Source organism: Crocodylus siamensis, chromosome 4 (genome assembly GCF_052110815.1).
Source record: "Crocodylus siamensis isolate JL-2025a chromosome 4, ASM5211081v1, whole genome shotgun sequence".
In the NCBI taxonomy this organism is placed as follows: domain Eukaryota; kingdom Metazoa; phylum Chordata; order Crocodylia; family Crocodylidae; genus Crocodylus; species Crocodylus siamensis.
Window position 1 is genome coordinate 188,132,408 of NC_143398.1, and position 20,243 is coordinate 188,152,650.

At 49.8% G+C, this 20,243-nt stretch overlaps 2 protein-coding genes across 2 annotated transcripts; both read right to left on the minus strand.

The window, feature by feature from the left end:
• Positions 1–1,189: 1,189 nt before the first annotated feature.
• Positions 1,190–3,180, minus strand: LOC149867340 (uncharacterized). Its single transcript, XM_090041238.1, has one exon. It carries the CDS (start codon positions 3,177–3,179, stop codon positions 1,554–1,556), a length of 1,626 nt encoding a protein of 541 aa, XP_089897364.1. The 5' UTR covers position 3,180; the 3' UTR covers positions 1,190–1,553.
• A 6,751-nt stretch (positions 3,181–9,931) lies between these two features.
• On the minus strand, positions 9,932–11,922 carry LOC149867341 (uncharacterized). Its single transcript, XM_090041239.1, has one exon. It carries the CDS (start codon positions 11,919–11,921, stop codon positions 10,296–10,298), a length of 1,626 nt encoding a protein of 541 aa, XP_089897365.1. The 5' UTR covers position 11,922; the 3' UTR covers positions 9,932–10,295.
• Between the last annotated feature and the right edge of the window lie 8,321 nt (positions 11,923–20,243).

Genomic DNA, 20,243 nt, shown 5'->3' on the forward strand with positions numbered 1-20,243 from the left:
GCTTTTTACCCCCTCGTCCAAATCACTGATGAAGATGTTGAACAGTGCGGGCCCGAGGACCGAGCCCTGCGGAACCCCACTGCCCACGTCCTTCCAGGTTGAGAAGGACCCGTCCACTACCACCCTCTGGGTGTGGCCCTCCAGCCAGTTGGCGACCCATTTGACTGTGTGGGTGTCTACACCACAGCCCCCCAGTTTCTTAATGAGAACGGGGTGAGAGACAGTGTCAAAAGCCTTCTGGAAGTCCAGAAAGACTATATCCACTGCTACCCCTGCATCTAATGATCTGGTGATCTGATCATAAAAGGCCACCAGGTTGGTCTGACAGGACCTGCCACTGATGAACCCGTGTTGGTTGCCCCTAAGCATGCAGTCCCCTGCTGGCCCCTCCTGGATGTGTCCCAGAATAATTTTCTCGAACAGCTTGCCTAGGATCGAGGTAAGACTAACTGGCCTATAGTTTCCCGGGTCCTCCTTCCTCCCTTTTTTGAAGATGGGAACCACGTTCCAGACCTCTGTCGGGGAAAACCGAAGGATCGGGCCCCAAGGTCACGGTGGGCCGGGGTGGCAATTAGATACGGACAGGTGGGATTAGCGGCGTAGAGTCTGGAGTTAGGGACTCGGAGCGGATTGAGGAAAACAGGTGAATTTATTTGACTTACGCTTCAGGCGTAGGCAGAAAGGTCTTCAGTTACAGTTGGAACACAAACAAACAATTAACAACAAAGGGGTCTGTTGGCCCACGAGGTTCAGTCCGAAGACCTAGTCCCAGGGCTGGTCAACAGCTCATAAATGGGGATCACAAACAACGAAACAAACAATAAAACGAACTGTAACACGGTGATGTTGAACCGCGTGACGCCAGTCCACAGCAATGGACGAATCGGGTGGTCGTATGAGAAAGCCGAGGTCACGAGCCAGAAGATGAAGCAGCGGAGACGTCAGTTGGAGGGATGAGCAGAGTCGTAGTTGGTGAGGAAAGCCGAGGTCGATGATTCAGAACCGGGTTAAACAAAGTCCAGAGGGTGATCCGAAATCGTAAGCCGTTAATCAGTTCGAAAGGTAAGTCAGGAAGCCAGATGATCGTAGTCAAAACCGCAATACAATAAGCAATAAGCCACCGAAGGAGGAGATCAATAGGCCCTGAAGCCTGACTCAGAGAGCAGTCCCTGCAGCAGCAGCCTCTGTCTCTGGTCCGCGCGATCTCCCCCCGAGGGAGGGGCTCACAGAACTTTTATATCAATTTAGTAGCCAATCAGCGTGCTCTCCGCAGAGAAATTTCTAGTCCGATTACCTCATGTCAGGTTCTGACTGAGCATGCTCTCAGTCAGGAGCTGACACAATCTGAGCATGCGTCTGTGGGGAAAGTAGGTCAACAATGATTGACAGCTCCGCAGGTCACCCAGGGGGCAAGGACTGGGTGAGCCTTGGAAATTTCCACTCACAGCTTCAAACCGCGCATGTCAGTTTAACCTCTTCTGTACTGGCAGCACACACTTAAAAATTTCCATGACATGCCCCCTTGCTGTCAGCACAGAAGCTAGAAGGCCGAATTATACCTCCTCCCCCTCGGTGTTGTCGTCGTTCCGAAACTTATCGGGAGAGGGAACGATGGAATACACGTGTACAGACAAAGCTGAAACCTTCCGTGTCAGAATCTTAGAAATACAACTAACAATAAGAACGATAACTAAGAACACGAATAAAAACGATAACAAGGGTGTTAACAAATTCGTTAGCCATGACGACACATTAAAGCCCAACCAATTGAATATTCTAGACAGCCATCCTTTTCCTATTCCCGCAATGGAATTGACCTCCTCTGCGATTTTTCGGATTTTGATGATTTGACCTTGTAGTGGGACGCTGACATTAGGGATGGCTATGCAGCACATATCGTGGGACAGATTCAAATACTGGCACAGTCCTCCCTGCTGGATGAGGAGTGCATCTAGCGCCAATCGGTTCTGCATAGTCATGCGCGACACTGCTTGTAGCTGTTGGTCTACGAGGTCAAAACCCGTGGCCGTATGATTTGCGAGTAACTCAACCTGCTCAGAAAGTTGTGCTAATGCTATCCGGGCTTTGGCGATCGCAAGTCCCCAGAAAAAGAGACCCTCAAAACCCCAACTGAGTCCCTGGGCAACTTTTTCCCCACTCGTTAAAGAACTCCACACCGGAGTACGAGATCTTTTATCTCGGTGTGACACAAGGGGACTCGGCGGGTGTGCCGTGGAAGCCTGTAGAGGTGGACAAAATAAAATCGAACTCAAGAAACACTGTACACCTGATAATGTAGCTGGTAGGGTGGTGTACAATCGCCCGTCCGAGCATGCCCATACCATTCCCAAAGGTGCTGGTGTACTCAATTCAGAGCATCGACCTGGGGCAGGAAAAGCATGCCTAGTCCTTTCCGGGGGGCCGGATTGTCTAATGGGTTGTTCCACACCATGGCAGAGAGCACTTACTAACACTGCTCGTAATATGGGGTAATAAAAACTAAACCATGAATTGTTTCCCCTGGGGCCTGGCTGAGTTAGATCGATTGTTAATGATTCGTTCCACACCACCAAGGGAGTAGGCTTTACGAGGGGTGAGAGGACGACCTCAGGGTCGGAAGTTTTCCTTCCCCTGGGAACGAGGGTGAGGTGCCAAGGTGGGATAATTGAGCGGGGGTCCCACTTTAGCGACATGTCTGGTCGAGACCAATCCTCACCTTCGGGGTGTATCCCCCATGGGATAGTGGAACAAGCGCACGGAGCTTCCCTTTCCCAGCACTCCTCACGAGGTGGTCGAGTGATTAGCGAGAGAGTGGTGAGATTAAATCCACGGGGCCAAGTGTAACTAGTCAGAATATAGCCTCCTCCCATCAAGGGGACAGAGATATTGATAACATTCTCCCCACTTTCTGAGACCTTGGTAAACCATGTTTCGATGTCAAACGGTACTGAATATGGGATGAGGACCGAATCCTCTACGGACAGAGGGATTTTAAGACACGCGGTCAATCCCTCACCATTCTCGTCGTCTCCCGTGGCATTAGCCCACATTGACAACAAGTACAGAACCGAATTTTGAGACCGCTCAGAATCTGAGATCGATACCGTAGATACAAAAATAACATATTTACAACACATCAAAACCCAGAGTACTCCAAAGTCCTTTTGTCTTCTTGGCATCTTTGTAGCCTTGTCTGATTTAAGTTGTCACTCTAATTTCCAGGCTCCTCTCAAATCCTCTGAGGAATGATCCGATAACCTGAAACGACAAACATAAACAAAACAACAGAACGTGTCCTTTTTATCTATAGACCTCTTTCTCCTGTACCTTCCAGCACTTAATAAGGGACAAACAGTTGCCCCCTTGCTGGGAGGACAGGAGCTGTGACTTTAAGTAGTATCATTGGTATGGTTAACGTCTTGTGGTAGAATCGTTTCTGTATTAGAGCGTCTCGATAGCCAGTTGTGGTGGGTGAGTATGGTCCGTCCGCTATCTGTAAGGGTGACCAAGTAGGTGTTCGGATAGCTCTCTGCAGATTGTATTACGCCTTGCAAAACTTTAGGATGGCGATGGTTATGGTCTGGAAGGGAGACCCACACTAACTCGTTGTCTGCAAATTTCTTCTCCCATGGTTCGACTGGTTTTTCCGTAGATTGTTCCCACAAGGGTTTGGTCGCATTCAGATTAATTAGGATCTCATGATTACGGACTGTCCAATTTCGATAACTCCCATTTCCCGTTACTCGGAGCGCTTCTTTATAAAGTCCTATGGCCCGTTCCACAACCCCATTGGACTGGGGATGGTAAGGAAGATGATGATGCCATGTGATGTTATATGACCTAGCGAATTTTTCGACAGTGTTCGATGTAAAAGGTGGCCCACCATCCGATTGTATTGTGGTGGGAACTTGCCACATCGCGAAGACGGCGGTTAAGGCTGTAGTAACTGCTGCAGCGTGGGACTTCCGAAGGGGTACGACGGTCATTAGCCGAGAGCCGAGATCAATAACGAGTAGCCCCTTATTTGGGACTGAGGCTCCGGGTAATGGCCCAAAAAGGTCGACTTGCCAGGTTTGACCTGGGTTGAAATTTTCTTTTGCGAGGGCTCCTTGTGTGCTCCTCGTTGGATGTACTTTCTCCTTTGCACAGGCTGCGCAGGCTTGGACTACGCGCCTCCAGTCACGATGTAAGCCATACTGTGGCTTTTCTACTATGGTCTCACGCCATCGGGAGTAGCATGCCTTGGGGCCTGGATGACTCCATCGCTCGTGCAACCAAGTGAGGTAGGGGTCAATACAAATGGGTTCGCTCGTTTCGTCTAGGGTGAATACTTCATCATTAGTTACTAGTCGTGGCCTGGGTTCGCTCGTATCGTCTAAGGGGAACACTTCATCATTAGGTACTAGTCGTGGCGAGGGTTCGCTCGTATCGTCTAGGGGGAGTACTTCATCATTAGGTACTGGTCGTAGCAACTCATCGATTGTAGCGTGTACCGGGTCGGTGTCATTCCTATGGGAACGTGTGTGGCGGACTAGTGGTAGGATCGTGAACTGCGACAACAGTCGGTATGTGTCTTCCCAAATGTCAAGGTGTTCAGTCGGATTAGTCGTACCAGTTATTATCTCGTAGATGTAATGAGAATCAATAGCGATGATTGGGACGGGGAGAGTCGCATCATGGTTTTCTAAGCAGTGCTGTGTAACTGCACGGAATCCCAGGAGTTCATTACGTTGGGCTGACTCACAGCCGGGTTTGATATCGTGTATGCAGCATGGATGACAATAAAAACCATACTTCCCGCCTTCACGGGTGGAACCATCCGACGCCATCCAAGCCGGCTGGGTTGTTCCGTACAATGTGAGGTGTAGTGTTGTGTCAATGATCGGGGGCGGCGGTAGATCCTCGTACTTCCATGCATTCCAATGGTATAAGTGATTTAAGACTAAAGCACTCCATGTGGCTGGTTCTCCATGGAAACATGGATCGGGTCGGTCGTGAGCTAGGCGAGGTATCAAAGTTGCTCCTACTGCCTGCAATCGCCCTTGGCCGACAGCGAGTGGTTCTGCCAGCTGAGCGGCTAGGAGGGTTTTGCCTATGGCACCATATCGATGTTGGTTCGTGCGGATGGTACGATGAGCGAGAAATACTAAGTTTCCATCTGTATTCTTTACCGTGGTGAAAATGTGCTCTGTTGTAAATCCCACCGTAACCGTTAATGGCGAATCAAAATCAATCGCGTGAAGATTCGTTCCCCGAATAGATATTACGAGGTTGTGTAATGCTTTATCATCCTTTGGGGTCCAGGGGGTTTGGCGCCTGGACTTCTCTCGAATTTGCCTCTGAATCCGAGCTATAACTGGGAGATGATCAGGAGTGATGAAATGTCGGACCCAATTCAATCTTCCCAGCAGGGATTGAAAGTCTACCTTCTTTGATAATTCTTTGTTTTTCCATAAATCAAAGGAGAGATCATCATGGGCCACGCCTTTACGGAGGTCACGAGTAAAGGTAGTCCCTAAGAACGTGATCTCACTCGTCGGGTGCAGTTGAGATTTTTCTTTATTTACGATCCATCCTTCCGTAGTTAAATGTTGGATGAGATCGGTCGTGACTTGGATTACTTCGGTTGCGTTCCTCCCCATGATGGCGATGTCATCGAGGTAAGCCCAGATTCGGATGGACTTGGCGATTTCGTTGCTTTTGGTGAATCTGTCAAGGGTGTCATTCATAGCACTGGTGGCTAAGGCTGGAGCATTTCGATAGCCCTGCGGACATACGTTCCAGTGAAACATTTTCCCTCTGATGCACATGTTGAGGATACCCTCAGAGTCGTCGATAGGTATGGAATAGAACATGTTCTTCAGATCTATAGTCGTGCCCACCCAGTCATGGGCTTGATAATTGGCCATCTCATATAGGTTCTGTGGCAGCGTACTCGACGAAGGTTGGGTCAGTGCTACACAACGTCTATTGACCTCACGGTAATCCACAACGAGGCGTACGGCGTCTGGTCTTCCAGGCTTTGGTATCCCCCAACCTGGGGAAAGGTAAGTACTCGCCTGTATTCGCCTGATGGAGCCTTCACGGACCAAGTCGTCTAGCAAGGTGTCCAGAGGATCCTGAAGATGCATTTTCGTTGGTATCGGAGTATACCGCCATAGGGAGTGGATTTTTAGCGAGGGTGTATGCCACTCTGGTCTAGGTACAGTCATGATAGGTAGGACTTCTGACACCTTATGTTTCAGTTCCAAAGTGCGAATGCCAGGGATTCCTAAAATGTTCACGTTCCCGAGGACCGCATCCAGTCGTTTGGGATGGCCCTTGACGGTAAATTTCACACGAGCTGTTGCAGTAGCAGCATTGAGGCCTTGAACCATCATTACCTTGTTGGTACGATGATGTGGGATCGACGGTTTGATGACATTAACCTGGGCCCCTGTATCTAGTAGGAATCTTGCCGTAGTGATGTCGTGTGGATCATCGGGGTTCTGTATCTCTATTGAGGCGTACGGTCGAGGATCGCTATCAAAGAGTTTCATGTGGTTCGTCGCTACCAATATCTTTTGTTTTCCGGTTCGGGCTTCCATGTCTTTTTCTCCAACCCCATCCTGTACTCCTTCAGACAAAATAGTTTCCGTTACGCTTGGTTTTTCTTGGTTTTGTTTCGATTCGTTTTGTGTGGTTTCATTACGCTTCAGGTTTAGTTTCGTTTTGGTACGTTTCGGTTCAGTTATCACGGTTTCGTCAAGTTCGGTTTGTTTTCTTCGCTTTACTTCGGTTTTTTCATTTCGTCGTTTGGATTCGCTTCGTTGAGTTTCGCTTCGTGTAGATTCGTTACGCTTTGGTTCGTTTCGTTCTGGGTTACGCCGTTTCAGTTCGGTTTGTCCGCTTAGTTTTGCTTCATCACGTTTAAGTTCGCTTCGTTTCAGTTCGTTAATCATTTCCTCGTTTGAGTTCGGTTTAGATTCGTCTCGCTTACGTTCGTTTTGTGTTACTTCGATTGCTGAGTCCGTTTGTCGCTTTTCTGAGCTGGTCAAGCCATCGATCGCCGGACTTACGCCGATGGCGATCACTCGTTTTTTGGCTTGGTCTTCTCAACAAACCCTAGAGCTCTGGCGAGAGCTCGCTGTCCCTCATCTCTTAGGGCCCTCAGTTGTTCCTTACTTAGGCCAGATTTTTCCAGAAGGAACCCAAACATTGCTCTTTCTAGAGGGGTCCTCTGGGGCGGTTAGTAACTTGTACGGGCTGGCGGCGGAGAAGATCGAGAGTAATATTTTCTTGTTTCCTGTGGTGACACTCGAGGTGGTTTCCGTTGGTTCTTATCAGTAGTTTTTTGATTGTGCTCAATCATGTGTACATATCTTGATTCCCATTTCTCATCCCTGTCGAAGCTTACACTCTTTTGATGTCGTTGCTTCTCCATGGCTCCTCTTAACTGGTCGAGCTGTCCCAGAGTATGGATAACGGGCCCATTCACGGATGTACTTAGTAATAACCTCGCGGTAATACTTTGATTCCCACCGTAGATTTCAGTGGCGGCATCGACCGCTTCTTGTAAACAAGGTACATCCCCAGATGATAGTACATATCTGTGTGGCCATGCCCCCTGCACCTGAGCAGGTGTCAAATTTAGAGCTTGGTGGGCTGGGTTCCACATGGCGTATGAGGCTCCGATCACTGTATACACCAGTGAGGTAGCACTCGCACGACCCGCATGTCCCTCGTGCCAGGTGTGGATCTTCCTCTGAAGTGCCTCGGTAACCAGAGCTGGAATGGGTATTGGCCAATAATAATTGGCCAGCACTGGCACCGGGTCCACTACTTTAGCTCGGCTCCAAGCTGAATTGCGCACGAGCTGCAAGGCTTCATCTTGATTGATGGTCTCACTCCCTGCTTCTGCTACTAAACGCCCCAACCAGGCAATCGGTGTTTCATCATTTCGTATGCCGGTTTCCTTTCTCAATTCATTCATCTCAGAACGTGTTCTAGTTCGTGTCGTGATGGTCTGTCTTGTTTGACCCTGAGGATCAGTTACCCATTTTTGGACTGCAATGGGAAAAGCAGATACCAGTTCTTCGGTGTAATCGTTGTGTTGTTGGCTTGGTTTATTTCGTGTTACTCTTATGAAGTCGTTCTCAGTTTCATCAGCACTTATAGTTTCGTTTGTATAATTCATCTTGGTTACTGGTTTAGTCATTTCTATTAATCCGTTGCTTGTGTTTGTTCCGATGGTACTCGTCTTAATCGTTAGGCTTCTTGTTACATCATTCGTGTCGGTTCCAATAGTATTCGTGCTTACTCTTGATTTCCTTATGGTTACGTTGTTAGTCTTATCTTCGCTTGTTGTTTCAGTTGTTTCCGTTCCTATGCTGTGCTTAATTACTTTGTTGCAGTTTTCGTTATCCGTTTGGGTGCAATTCTCCCGTACGTCCTCCCGGTGGCGCTGGCTGACGTACGGAGGCGGTGGCTTGCGTACAGCAGGTGGCGCTGTTGCGGGAGGCCGGCTCTCGGTGGGCGGAACCATAGACGGGGTTTTCCCGGAAGGCAGGCTCGGGATGGGTGGAGCTGGGCGTCGTGACGTCAGCATCGGTTTTGGCGCGCTGACAGTTTGGTCAGCGCCATCTTGTAATGGCCGCTCGGCCAATTTTTGTGTCACAGCTCTGGTTGCTGCCATGAGCTGGGCCCTAGTGTCAGTTAGCTCCCTCAGTAAGACAACATACTCCCGGAAAAGCACATTTATTATACGGCCTTTCTTCCAACGGGGTCCCGACCATTTTATTTTTCTGCCGTCCTTCTCCAGGCACTCTCGTAGCTGGACCAAGAGCTCATGCCCCCTAGACCCGATGGCAAGGGTCGGGCAGTTAAACCCGTCAGGAGGGGTATCCTCACCACCCTCCTTCACATACTTTATGCACCGGGCGAATTCTCGGTCCGGGCCTGAGGTTGCCATGCCCAAAGGTTTCTTACGGGCCAGGGCTACGGTCCCGGTCTCCCCCCTTGGGCGGTAAACGGCCCGAGGGTCCTGGATAATGCAACCCAGCGCACTTGGGGTGAGCCGAACGGCCCATTCTTCCCCACTTTCTCCCCGGAGGGACAGGTACCCGCTCACAGTTCCTTCAGCCGGTGCGGCCTGATGGAATGCTATGTGGTCCCATAAGTCCTCGGCACCGATGGTCTGCCGGACTCGGTTGCTCCATGGGCAACTCCTTATAATCTCCGACTCCAATACGCCTCCCATTGATCCTGTTCGTGACGCCATGTCGGGGAAAACCGAAGGATCGGGCCCCAAGGTCACGGTGGGCCGGGGTGGCAATTAGATACGGACAGGTGGGATTAGCGGCGTAGAGTCTGGAGTTAGGGACTCGGAGCGGATTGAGGAAAACAGGTGAATTTATTTGACTTACGCTTCAGGCGTAGGCAGAAAGGTCTTCAGTTACAGTTGGAACACAAACAAACAATTAACAACAAAGGGGTCTGTTGGCCCACGAGGTTCAGTCCGAAGACCTAGTCCCAGGGCTGGTCAACAGCTCATAAATGGGGATCACAAACAACGAAACAAACAATAAAACGAACTGTAACACGGTGATGTTGAACCGCGTGACGCCAGTCCACAGCAATGGACGAATCGGGTGGTCGTATGAGAAAGCCGAGGTCACGAGCCAGAAGATGAAGCAGCGGAGACGTCAGTTGGAGGGATGAGCAGAGTCGTAGTTGGTGAGGAAAGCCGAGGTCGATGATTCAGAACCGGGTTAAACAAAGTCCAGAGGGTGATCCGAAATCGTAAGCCGTTAATCAGTTCGAAAGGTAAGTCAGGAAGCCAGATGATCGTAGTCAAAACCGCAATACAATAAGCAATAAGCCACCGAAGGAGGAGATCAATAGGCCCTGAAGCCTGACTCAGAGAGCAGTCCCTGCAGCAGCAGCCTCTGTCTCTGGTCCGCGCGATCTCCCCCCGAGGGAGGGGCTCACAGAACTTTTATATCAATTTAGTAGCCAATCAGCGTGCTCTCCGCAGAGAAATTTCTAGTCCGATTACCTCATGTCAGGTTCTGACTGAGCATGCTCTCAGTCAGGAGCTGACACAATCTGAGCATGCGTCTGTGGGGAAAGTAGGTCAACAATGATTGACAGCTCCGCAGGTCACCCAGGGGGCAAGGACTGGGTGAGCCTTGGAAATTTCCACTCACAGCTTCAAACCGCGCATGTCAGTTTAACCTCTTCTGTACTGGCAGCACACACTTAAAAATTTCCATGACATGCCCCCTTGCTGTCAGCACAGAAGCTAGAAGGCCGAATTATACCTCCTCCCCCTCGGTGTTGTCGTCGTTCCGAAACTTATCGGGAGAGGGAACGATGGAATACACGTGTACAGACAAAGCTGAAACCTTCCGTGTCAGAATCTTAGAAATACAACTAACAATAAGAACGATAACTAAGAACACGAATAAAAACGATAACAAGGGTGTTAACAAATTCGTTAGCCATGACGACACATTAAAGCCCAACCAATTGAATATTCTAGACAGCCATCCTTTTCCTATTCCCGCAATGGAATTGACCTCCTCTGCGATTTTTCGGATTTTGATGATTTGACCTTGTAGTGGGACGCTGACATTAGGGATGGCTATGCAGCACATATCGTGGGACAGATTCAAATACTGGCACAGTCCTCCCTGCTGGATGAGGAGTGCATCTAGCGCCAATCGGTTCTGCATAGTCATGCGCGACACTGCTTGTAGCTGTTGGTCTACGAGGTCAAAACCCGTGGCCGTATGATTTGCGAGTAACTCAACCTGCTCAGAAAGTTGTGCTAATGCTATCCGGGCTTTGGCGATCGCAAGTCCCCAGAAAAAGAGACCCTCAAAACCCCAACTGAGTCCCTGGGCAACTTTTTCCCCACTCGTTAAAGAACTCCACACCGGAGTACGAGATCTTTTATCTCGGTGTGACACAAGGGGACTCGGCGGGTGTGCCGTGGAAGCCTGTAGAGGTGGACAAAATAAAATCGAACTCAAGAAACACTGTACACCTGATAATGTAGCTGGTAGGGTGGTGTACAATCGCCCGTCCGAGCATGCCCATACCATTCCCAAAGGTGCTGGTGTACTCAATTCAGAGCATCGACCTGGGGCAGGAAAAGCATGCCTAGTCCTTTCCGGGGGGCCGGATTGTCTAATGGGTTGTTCCACACCATGGCAGAGAGCACTTACTAACACTGCTCGTAATATGGGGTAATAAAAACTAAACCATGAATTGTTTCCCCTGGGGCCTGGCTGAGTTAGATCGATTGTTAATGATTCGTTCCACACCACCAAGGGAGTAGGCTTTACGAGGGGTGAGAGGACGACCTCAGGGTCGGAAGTTTTCCTTCCCCTGGGAACGAGGGTGAGGTGCCAAGGTGGGATAATTGAGCGGGGGTCCCACTTTAGCGACATGTCTGGTCGAGACCAATCCTCACCTTCGGGGTGTATCCCCCATGGGATAGTGGAACAAGCGCACGGAGCTTCCCTTTCCCAGCACTCCTCACGAGGTGGTCGAGTGATTAGCGAGAGAGTGGTGAGATTAAATCCACGGGGCCAAGTGTAACTAGTCAGAATATAGCCTCCTCCCATCAAGGGGACAGAGATATTGATAACATTCTCCCCACTTTCTGAGACCTTGGTAAACCATGTTTCGATGTCAAACGGTACTGAATATGGGATGAGGACCGAATCCTCTACGGACAGAGGGATTTTAAGACACGCGGTCAATCCCTCACCATTCTCGTCGTCTCCCGTGGCATTAGCCCACATTGACAACAAGTACAGAACCGAATTTTGAGACCGCTCAGAATCTGAGATCGATACCGTAGATACAAAAATAACATATTTACAACACATCAAAACCCAGAGTACTCCAAAGTCCTTTTGTCTTCTTGGCATCTTTGTAGCCTTGTCTGATTTAAGTTGTCACTCTAATTTCCAGGCTCCTCTCAAATCCTCTGAGGAATGATCCGATAACCTGAAACGACAAACATAAACAAAACAACAGAACGTGTCCTTTTTATCTATAGACCTCTTTCTCCTGTACCTTCCAGCACTTAATAAGGGACAAACAGTTGCCCCCTTGCTGGGAGGACAGGAGCTGTGACTTTAAGTAGTATCATTGGTATGGTTAACGTCTTGTGGTAGAATCGTTTCTGTATTAGAGCGTCTCGATAGCCAGTTGTGGTGGGTGAGTATGGTCCGTCCGCTATCTGTAAGGGTGACCAAGTAGGTGTTCGGATAGCTCTCTGCAGATTGTATTACGCCTTGCAAAACTTTAGGATGGCGATGGTTATGGTCTGGAAGGGAGACCCACACTAACTCGTTGTCTGCAAATTTCTTCTCCCATGGTTCGACTGGTTTTTCCGTAGATTGTTCCCACAAGGGTTTGGTCGCATTCAGATTAATTAGGATCTCATGATTACGGACTGTCCAATTTCGATAACTCCCATTTCCCGTTACTCGGAGCGCTTCTTTATAAAGTCCTATGGCCCGTTCCACAACCCCATTGGACTGGGGATGGTAAGGAAGATGATGATGCCATGTGATGTTATATGACCTAGCGAATTTTTCGACAGTGTTCGATGTAAAAGGTGGCCCACCATCCGATTGTATTGTGGTGGGAACTTGCCACATCGCGAAGACGGCGGTTAAGGCTGTAGTAACTGCTGCAGCGTGGGACTTCCGAAGGGGTACGACGGTCATTAGCCGAGAGCCGAGATCAATAACGAGTAGCCCCTTATTTGGGACTGAGGCTCCGGGTAATGGCCCAAAAAGGTCGACTTGCCAGGTTTGACCTGGGTTGAAATTTTCTTTTGCGAGGGCTCCTTGTGTGCTCCTCGTTGGATGTACTTTCTCCTTTGCACAGGCTGCGCAGGCTTGGACTACGCGCCTCCAGTCACGATGTAAGCCATACTGTGGCTTTTCTACTATGGTCTCACGCCATCGGGAGTAGCATGCCTTGGGGCCTGGATGACTCCATCGCTCGTGCAACCAAGTGAGGTAGGGGTCAATACAAATGGGTTCGCTCGTTTCGTCTAGGGTGAATACTTCATCATTAGTTACTAGTCGTGGCCTGGGTTCGCTCGTATCGTCTAAGGGGAACACTTCATCATTAGGTACTAGTCGTGGCGAGGGTTCGCTCGTATCGTCTAGGGGGAGTACTTCATCATTAGGTACTGGTCGTAGCAACTCATCGATTGTAGCGTGTACCGGGTCGGTGTCATTCCTATGGGAACGTGTGTGGCGGACTAGTGGTAGGATCGTGAACTGCGACAACAGTCGGTATGTGTCTTCCCAAATGTCAAGGTGTTCAGTCGGATTAGTCGTACCAGTTATTATCTCGTAGATGTAATGAGAATCAATAGCGATGATTGGGACGGGGAGAGTCGCATCATGGTTTTCTAAGCAGTGCTGTGTAACTGCACGGAATCCCAGGAGTTCATTACGTTGGGCTGACTCACAGCCGGGTTTGATATCGTGTATGCAGCATGGATGACAATAAAAACCATACTTCCCGCCTTCACGGGTGGAACCATCCGACGCCATCCAAGCCGGCTGGGTTGTTCCGTACAATGTGAGGTGTAGTGTTGTGTCAATGATCGGGGGCGGCGGTAGATCCTCGTACTTCCATGCATTCCAATGGTATAAGTGATTTAAGACTAAAGCACTCCATGTGGCTGGTTCTCCATGGAAACATGGATCGGGTCGGTCGTGAGCTAGGCGAGGTATCAAAGTTGCTCCTACTGCCTGCAATCGCCCTTGGCCGACAGCGAGTGGTTCTGCCAGCTGAGCGGCTAGGAGGGTTTTGCCTATGGCACCATATCGATGTTGGTTCGTGCGGATGGTACGATGAGCGAGAAATACTAAGTTTCCATCTGTATTCTTTACCGTGGTGAAAATGTGCTCTGTTGTAAATCCCACCGTAACCGTTAATGGCGAATCAAAATCAATCGCGTGAAGATTCGTTCCCCGAATAGATATTACGAGGTTGTGTAATGCTTTATCATCCTTTGGGGTCCAGGGGGTTTGGCGCCTGGACTTCTCTCGAATTTGCCTCTGAATCCGAGCTATAACTGGGAGATGATCAGGAGTGATGAAATGTCGGACCCAATTCAATCTTCCCAGCAGGGATTGAAAGTCTACCTTCTTTGATAATTCTTTGTTTTTCCATAAATCAAAGGAGAGATCATCATGGGCCACGCCTTTACGGAGGTCACGAGTAAAGGTAGTCCCTAAGAACGTGATCTCACTCGTCGGGTGCAGTTGAGATTTTTCTTTATTTACGATCCATCCTTCCGTAGTTAAATGTTGGATGAGATCGGTCGTGACTTGGATTACTTCGGTTGCGTTCCTCCCCATGATGGCGATGTCATCGAGGTAAGCCCAGATTCGGATGGACTTGGCGATTTCGTTGCTTTTGGTGAATCTGTCAAGGGTGTCATTCATAGCACTGGTGGCTAAGGCTGGAGCATTTCGATAGCCCTGCGGACATACGTTCCAGTGAAACATTTTCCCTCTGATGCACATGTTGAGGATACCCTCAGAGTCGTCGATAGGTATGGAATAGAACATGTTCTTCAGATCTATAGTCGTGCCCACCCAGTCATGGGCTTGATAATTGGCCATCTCATATAGGTTCTGTGGCAGCGTACTCGACGAAGGTTGGGTCAGTGCTACACAACGTCTATTGACCTCACGGTAATCCACAACGAGGCGTACGGCGTCTGGTCTTCCAGGCTTTGGTATCCCCCAACCTGGGGAAAGGTAAGTACTCGCCTGTATTCGCCTGATGGAGCCTTCACGGACCAAGTCGTCTAGCAAGGTGTCCAGAGGATCCTGAAGATGCATTTTCGTTGGTATCGGAGTATACCGCCATAGGGAGTGGATTTTTAGCGAGGGTGTATGCCACTCTGGTCTAGGTACAGTCATGATAGGTAGGACTTCTGACACCTTATGTTTCAGTTCCAAAGTGCGAATGCCAGGGATTCCTAAAATGTTCACGTTCCCGAGGACCGCATCCAGTCGTTTGGGATGGCCCTTGACGGTAAATTTCACACGAGCTGTTGCAGTAGCAGCATTGAGGCCTTGAACCATCATTACCTTGTTGGTACGATGATGTGGGATCGACGGTTTGATGACATTAACCTGGGCCCCTGTATCTAGTAGGAATCTTGCCGTAGTGATGTCGTGTGGATCATCGGGGTTCTGTATCTCTATTGAGGCGTACGGTCGAGGATCGCTATCAAAGAGTTTCATGTGGTTCGTCGCTACCAATATCTTTTGTTTTCCGGTTCGGGCTTCCATGTCTTTTTCTCCAACCCCATCCTGTACTCCTTCAGACAAAATAGTTTCCGTTACGCTTGGTTTTTCTTGGTTTTGTTTCGATTCGTTTTGTGTGGTTTCATTACGCTTCAGGTTTAGTTTCGTTTTGGTACGTTTCGGTTCAGTTATCACGGTTTCGTCAAGTTCGGTTTGTTTTCTTCGCTTTACTTCGGTTTTTTCATTTCGTCGTTTGGATTCGCTTCGTTGAGTTTCGCTTCGTGTAGATTCGTTACGCTTTGGTTCGTTTCGTTCTGGGTTACGCCGTTTCAGTTCGGTTTGTCCGCTTAGTTTTGCTTCATCACGTTTAAGTTCGCTTCGTTTCAGTTCGTTAATCATTTCCTCGTTTGAGTTCGGTTTAGATTCGTCTCGCTTACGTTCGTTTTGTGTTACTTCGATTGCTGAGTCCGTTTGTCGCTTTTCTGAGCTGGTCAAGCCATCGATCGCCGGACTTACGCCGATGGCGATCACTCGTTTTTTGGCTTGGTCTTCTCAACAAACCCTAGAGCTCTGGCGAGAGCTCGCTGTCCCTCATCTCTTAGGGCCCTCAGTTGTTCCTTACTTAGGCCAGATTTTTCCAGAAGGAACCCAAACATTGCTCTTTCTAGAGGGGTCCTCTGGGGCGGTTAGTAACTTGTACGGGCTGGCGGCGGAGAAGATCGAGAGTAATATTTTCTTGTTTCCTGTGGTGACACTCGAGGTGGTTTCCGTTGGTTCTTATCAGTAGTTTTTTGATTGTGCTCAATCATGTGTACATATCTTGATTCCCATTTCTCATCCCTGTCGAAGCTTACACTCTTTTGATGTCGTTGCTTCTCCATGGCTCCTCTTAACTGGTCGAGCTGTCCCAGAGTATGGATAACGGGCCCATTCACGGATGTACTTAGTAATAACCTCGCGGTAATACTTTGATTCCCACCGTAGATTTCAGTGGCGGCATCGACCGCTTCTTGTAAACAAGGTACATCCCCAGATGATAGTACATATCTGTGTGGCCATGCCCCCTGCACCTGAGCAGGTGTCAAATTTAGAGCTTGGTGGGCTGGGTTCCACATGGCGTATGAGGCTCCGATCACTGTATACACCAGTGAGGTAGCACTCGCACGACCCGCATGTCCCTCGTGCCAGGTGTGGATCTTCCTCTGAAGTGCCTCGGTAACCAGAGCTGGAATGGGTATTGGCCAATAATAATTGGCCAGCACTGGCACCGGGTCCACTACTTTAGCTCGGCTCCAAGCTGAATTGCGCACGAGCTGCAAGGCTTCATCTTGATTGATGGTCTCACTCCCTGCTTCTGCTACTAAACGCCCCAACCAGGCAATCGGTGTTTCATCATTTCGTATGCCGGTTTCCTTTCTCAATTCATTCATCTCAGAACGTGTTCTAGTTCGTGTCGTGATGGTCTGTCTTGTTTGACCCTGAGGATCAGTTACCCATTTTTGGACTGCAATGGGAAAAGCAGATACCAGTTCTTCGGTGTAATCGTTGTGTTGTTGGCTTGGTTTATTTCGTGTTACTCTTATGAAGTCGTTCTCAGTTTCATCAGCACTTATAGTTTCGTTTGTATAATTCATCTTGGTTACTGGTTTAGTCATTTCTATTAATCCGTTGCTTGTGTTTGTTCCGATGGTACTCGTCTTAATCGTTAGGCTTCTTGTTACATCATTCGTGTCGGTTCCAATAGTATTCGTGCTTACTCTTGATTTCCTTATGGTTACGTTGTTAGTCTTATCTTCGCTTGTTGTTTCAGTTGTTTCCGTTCCTATGCTGTGCTTAATTACTTTGTTGCAGTTTTCGTTATCCGTTTGGGTGCAATTCTCCCGTACGTCCTCCCGGTGGCGCTGGCTGACGTACGGAGGCGGTGGCTTGCGTACAGCAGGTGGCGCTGTTGCGGGAGGCCGGCTCTCGGTGGGCGGAACCATAGACGGGGTTTTCCCGGAAGGCAGGCTCGGGATGGGTGGAGCTGGGCGTCGTGACGTCAGCATCGGTTTTGGCGCGCTGACAGTTTGGTCAGCGCCATCTTGTAATGGCCGCTCGGCCAATTTTTGTGTCACAGCTCTGGTTGCTGCCATGAGCTGGGCCCTAGTGTCAGTTAGCTCCCTCAGTAAGACAACATACTCCCGGAAAAGCACATTTATTATACGGCCTTTCTTCCAACGGGGTCCCGACCATTTTATTTTTCTGCCGTCCTTCTCCAGGCACTCTCGTAGCTGGACCAAGAGCTCATGCCCCCTAGACCCGATGGCAAGGGTCGGGCAGTTAAACCCGTCAGGAGGGGTATCCTCACCACCCTCCTTCACATACTTTATGCACCGGGCGAATTCTCGGTCCGGGCCTGAGGTTGCCATGCCCGAAGGTTTCTTACGGGCCAGGGCTACGGTCCCGGTCTCCCCCCTTGGGCGGTAAACGGCCCGAGGGTCCTGGATAATGCAACCCAGCGCACTTGGGGTGAGCCGAACGGCCCATTCTTCCCCACTTTCTCCCCGGAGGGACAGGTACCCGCTCACAGTTCCTTCAGCCGGTGCGGCCTGATGGAATGCTATGTGGTCCCATAAGTCCTCGGCACCGATGGTCTGCCGGACTCGGTTGCTCCATGGGCAACTCCTTATAATCTCCGACTCCAATACGCCTCCCATTGATCCTGTTCGTGACGCCATGTCGGGGAAAACCGAAGGATCGGGCCCCAAGGTCACGGTGGGCCGGGGTGGCAATTAGATACGGACAGGTGGGATTAGCGGCGTAGAGTCTGGAGTTAGGGACTCGGAGCGGATTGAGGAAAACAGGTGAATTTATTTGACTTACGCTTCAGGCGTAGGCAGAAAGGTCTTCAGTTACAGTTGGAACACAAACAAACAATTAACAACAAAGGGGTCTGTTGGCCCACGAGGTTCAGTCCGAAGACCTAGTCCCAGGGCTGGTCAACAGCTCATAAATGGGGATCACAAACAACGAAACAAACAATAAAACGAACTGTAACACGGTGATGTTGAACCGCGTGACGCCAGTCCACAGCAATGGACGAATCGGGTGGTCGTATGAGAAAGCCGAGGTCACGAGCCAGAAGATGAAGCAGCGGAGACGTCAGTTGGAGGGATGAGCAGAGTCGTAGTTGGTGAGGAAAGCCGAGGTCGATGATTCAGAACCGGGTTAAACAAAGTCCAGAGGGTGATCCGAAATCGTAAGCCGTTAATCAGTTCGAAAGGTAAGTCAGGAAGCCAGATGATCGTAGTCAAAACCGCAATACAATAAGCAATAAGCCACCGAAGGAGGAGATCAATAGGCCCTGAAGCCTGACTCAGAGAGCAGTCCCTGCAGCAGCAGCCTCTGTCTCTGGTCCGCGCGATCTCCCCCCGAGGGAGGGGCTCACAGAACTTTTATATCAATTTAGTAGCCAATCAGCGTGCTCTCCGCAGAGAAATTTCTAGTCCGATTACCTCATGTCAGGTTCTGACTGAGCATGCTCTCAGTCAGGAGCTGACACAATCTGAGCATGCGTCTGTGGGGAAAGTAGGTCAACAATGATTGACAGCTCCGCAGGTCACCCAGGGGGCAAGGACTGGGTGAGCCTTGGAAATTTCCACTCACAGCTTCAAACCGCGCATGTCAGTTTAACCTCTTCTGTACTGGCAGCACACACTTAAAAATTTCCATGACAACCTCCAGCACCACTCCTGAGCACCACGAGTGCTCGTAAAGCCGTGCCAGGGGACTTGCAATGGCCTTGGCCAATTCCTTTAGAACTCTAGGGTGGAGATCATCCGGACCGGCTGACTTGAATACGTCCAGCCCCTCCAAAAGCTCCCTAACTAAATCCTCACTAACCCTTGGCCCAGGTGTGCCTCTCCCGGGGCCCGAGGGAGGCCCAGCAGGGAGGTGGCTGTTTGGTCCCTACTTAGGAAGACGGAGGCAAAAAAATTGTTAAACATGTTAGCTTTGCTGTCTGGTGTGACGACCAAATTTCCCAACGCATCCTGCAAGGGCCCCACATTACCTGGGACCTTCTTTTTACCCCCTATGTATTTAAAAAAGGACTTCTTATTGTCCTTAATCTGGGAAGCTAGTCCCAGTTCCATCTCTGCCTTGGCCTTCCTAACTACCCCCCTACATCCCCGAGCAACTGCAGAATAGTCCACCCTGGTGATGACCCCTTCTTTCCATTGGGTGTAAGCCTCCTTTTTAGCAAGGAGACATTCCCAGATGCTTTTGGTGAGCCATGGAGGCTTGTGTGCTCTCCTGCTCCCTTTGATCCTAGTTGGGATTACCTTCCTTTGGGCTTGGAGGATCGTCTCCTTAAGGAGTGACCACTCTCCTTGGACACCTGGCTGCCCTCCCCTCCGGGACCTCAGCACTTCTCCAACTATCCTCCTTAGCTCGCTGAAGTTTGCCCTCCTATAATCTAGGGCTGCTGCCTTACTGCATGCCTTTGCCACCTTGCGCTGGATGGTGAATTCCAGCAGGCGATGATCGCTGTTGCCCAGGTGGCCAAGCACCCGCAGCCCGCTTACCAGGTCATCACCTGTGGCCAGCACTGGGTCCAACAAGGCATCTCCCTTGGTGGGGCTGTGCACCTCCTGGGTTAGATGGAGGTCCTGCACTCTGTCTATGAACCTATGTGAGTGTTCAGACCTGGCTGACTGCTCTTCCCAGCAGATGTCTGGAAAGTTCAGGTCCCCCATGACTACCGCATCCTTAGCCTTCACTACCTCTGTGAGCTGACCCAAGAATTCCTGGTCAAGCTTTTCTCTCTGGTTGGGAGGTTTGTAGTAGACTCCCACCGTTAAGTCTCTTTCCCCTTGACTGTCTTGTACTCTAACCCAAAGCACTTCAGAGTGCCCCTCCCCTGACTCCTTGCTAATTGGCGAGGATGTGTATTCCTCCTTAATATAGAGTGCCACGCCC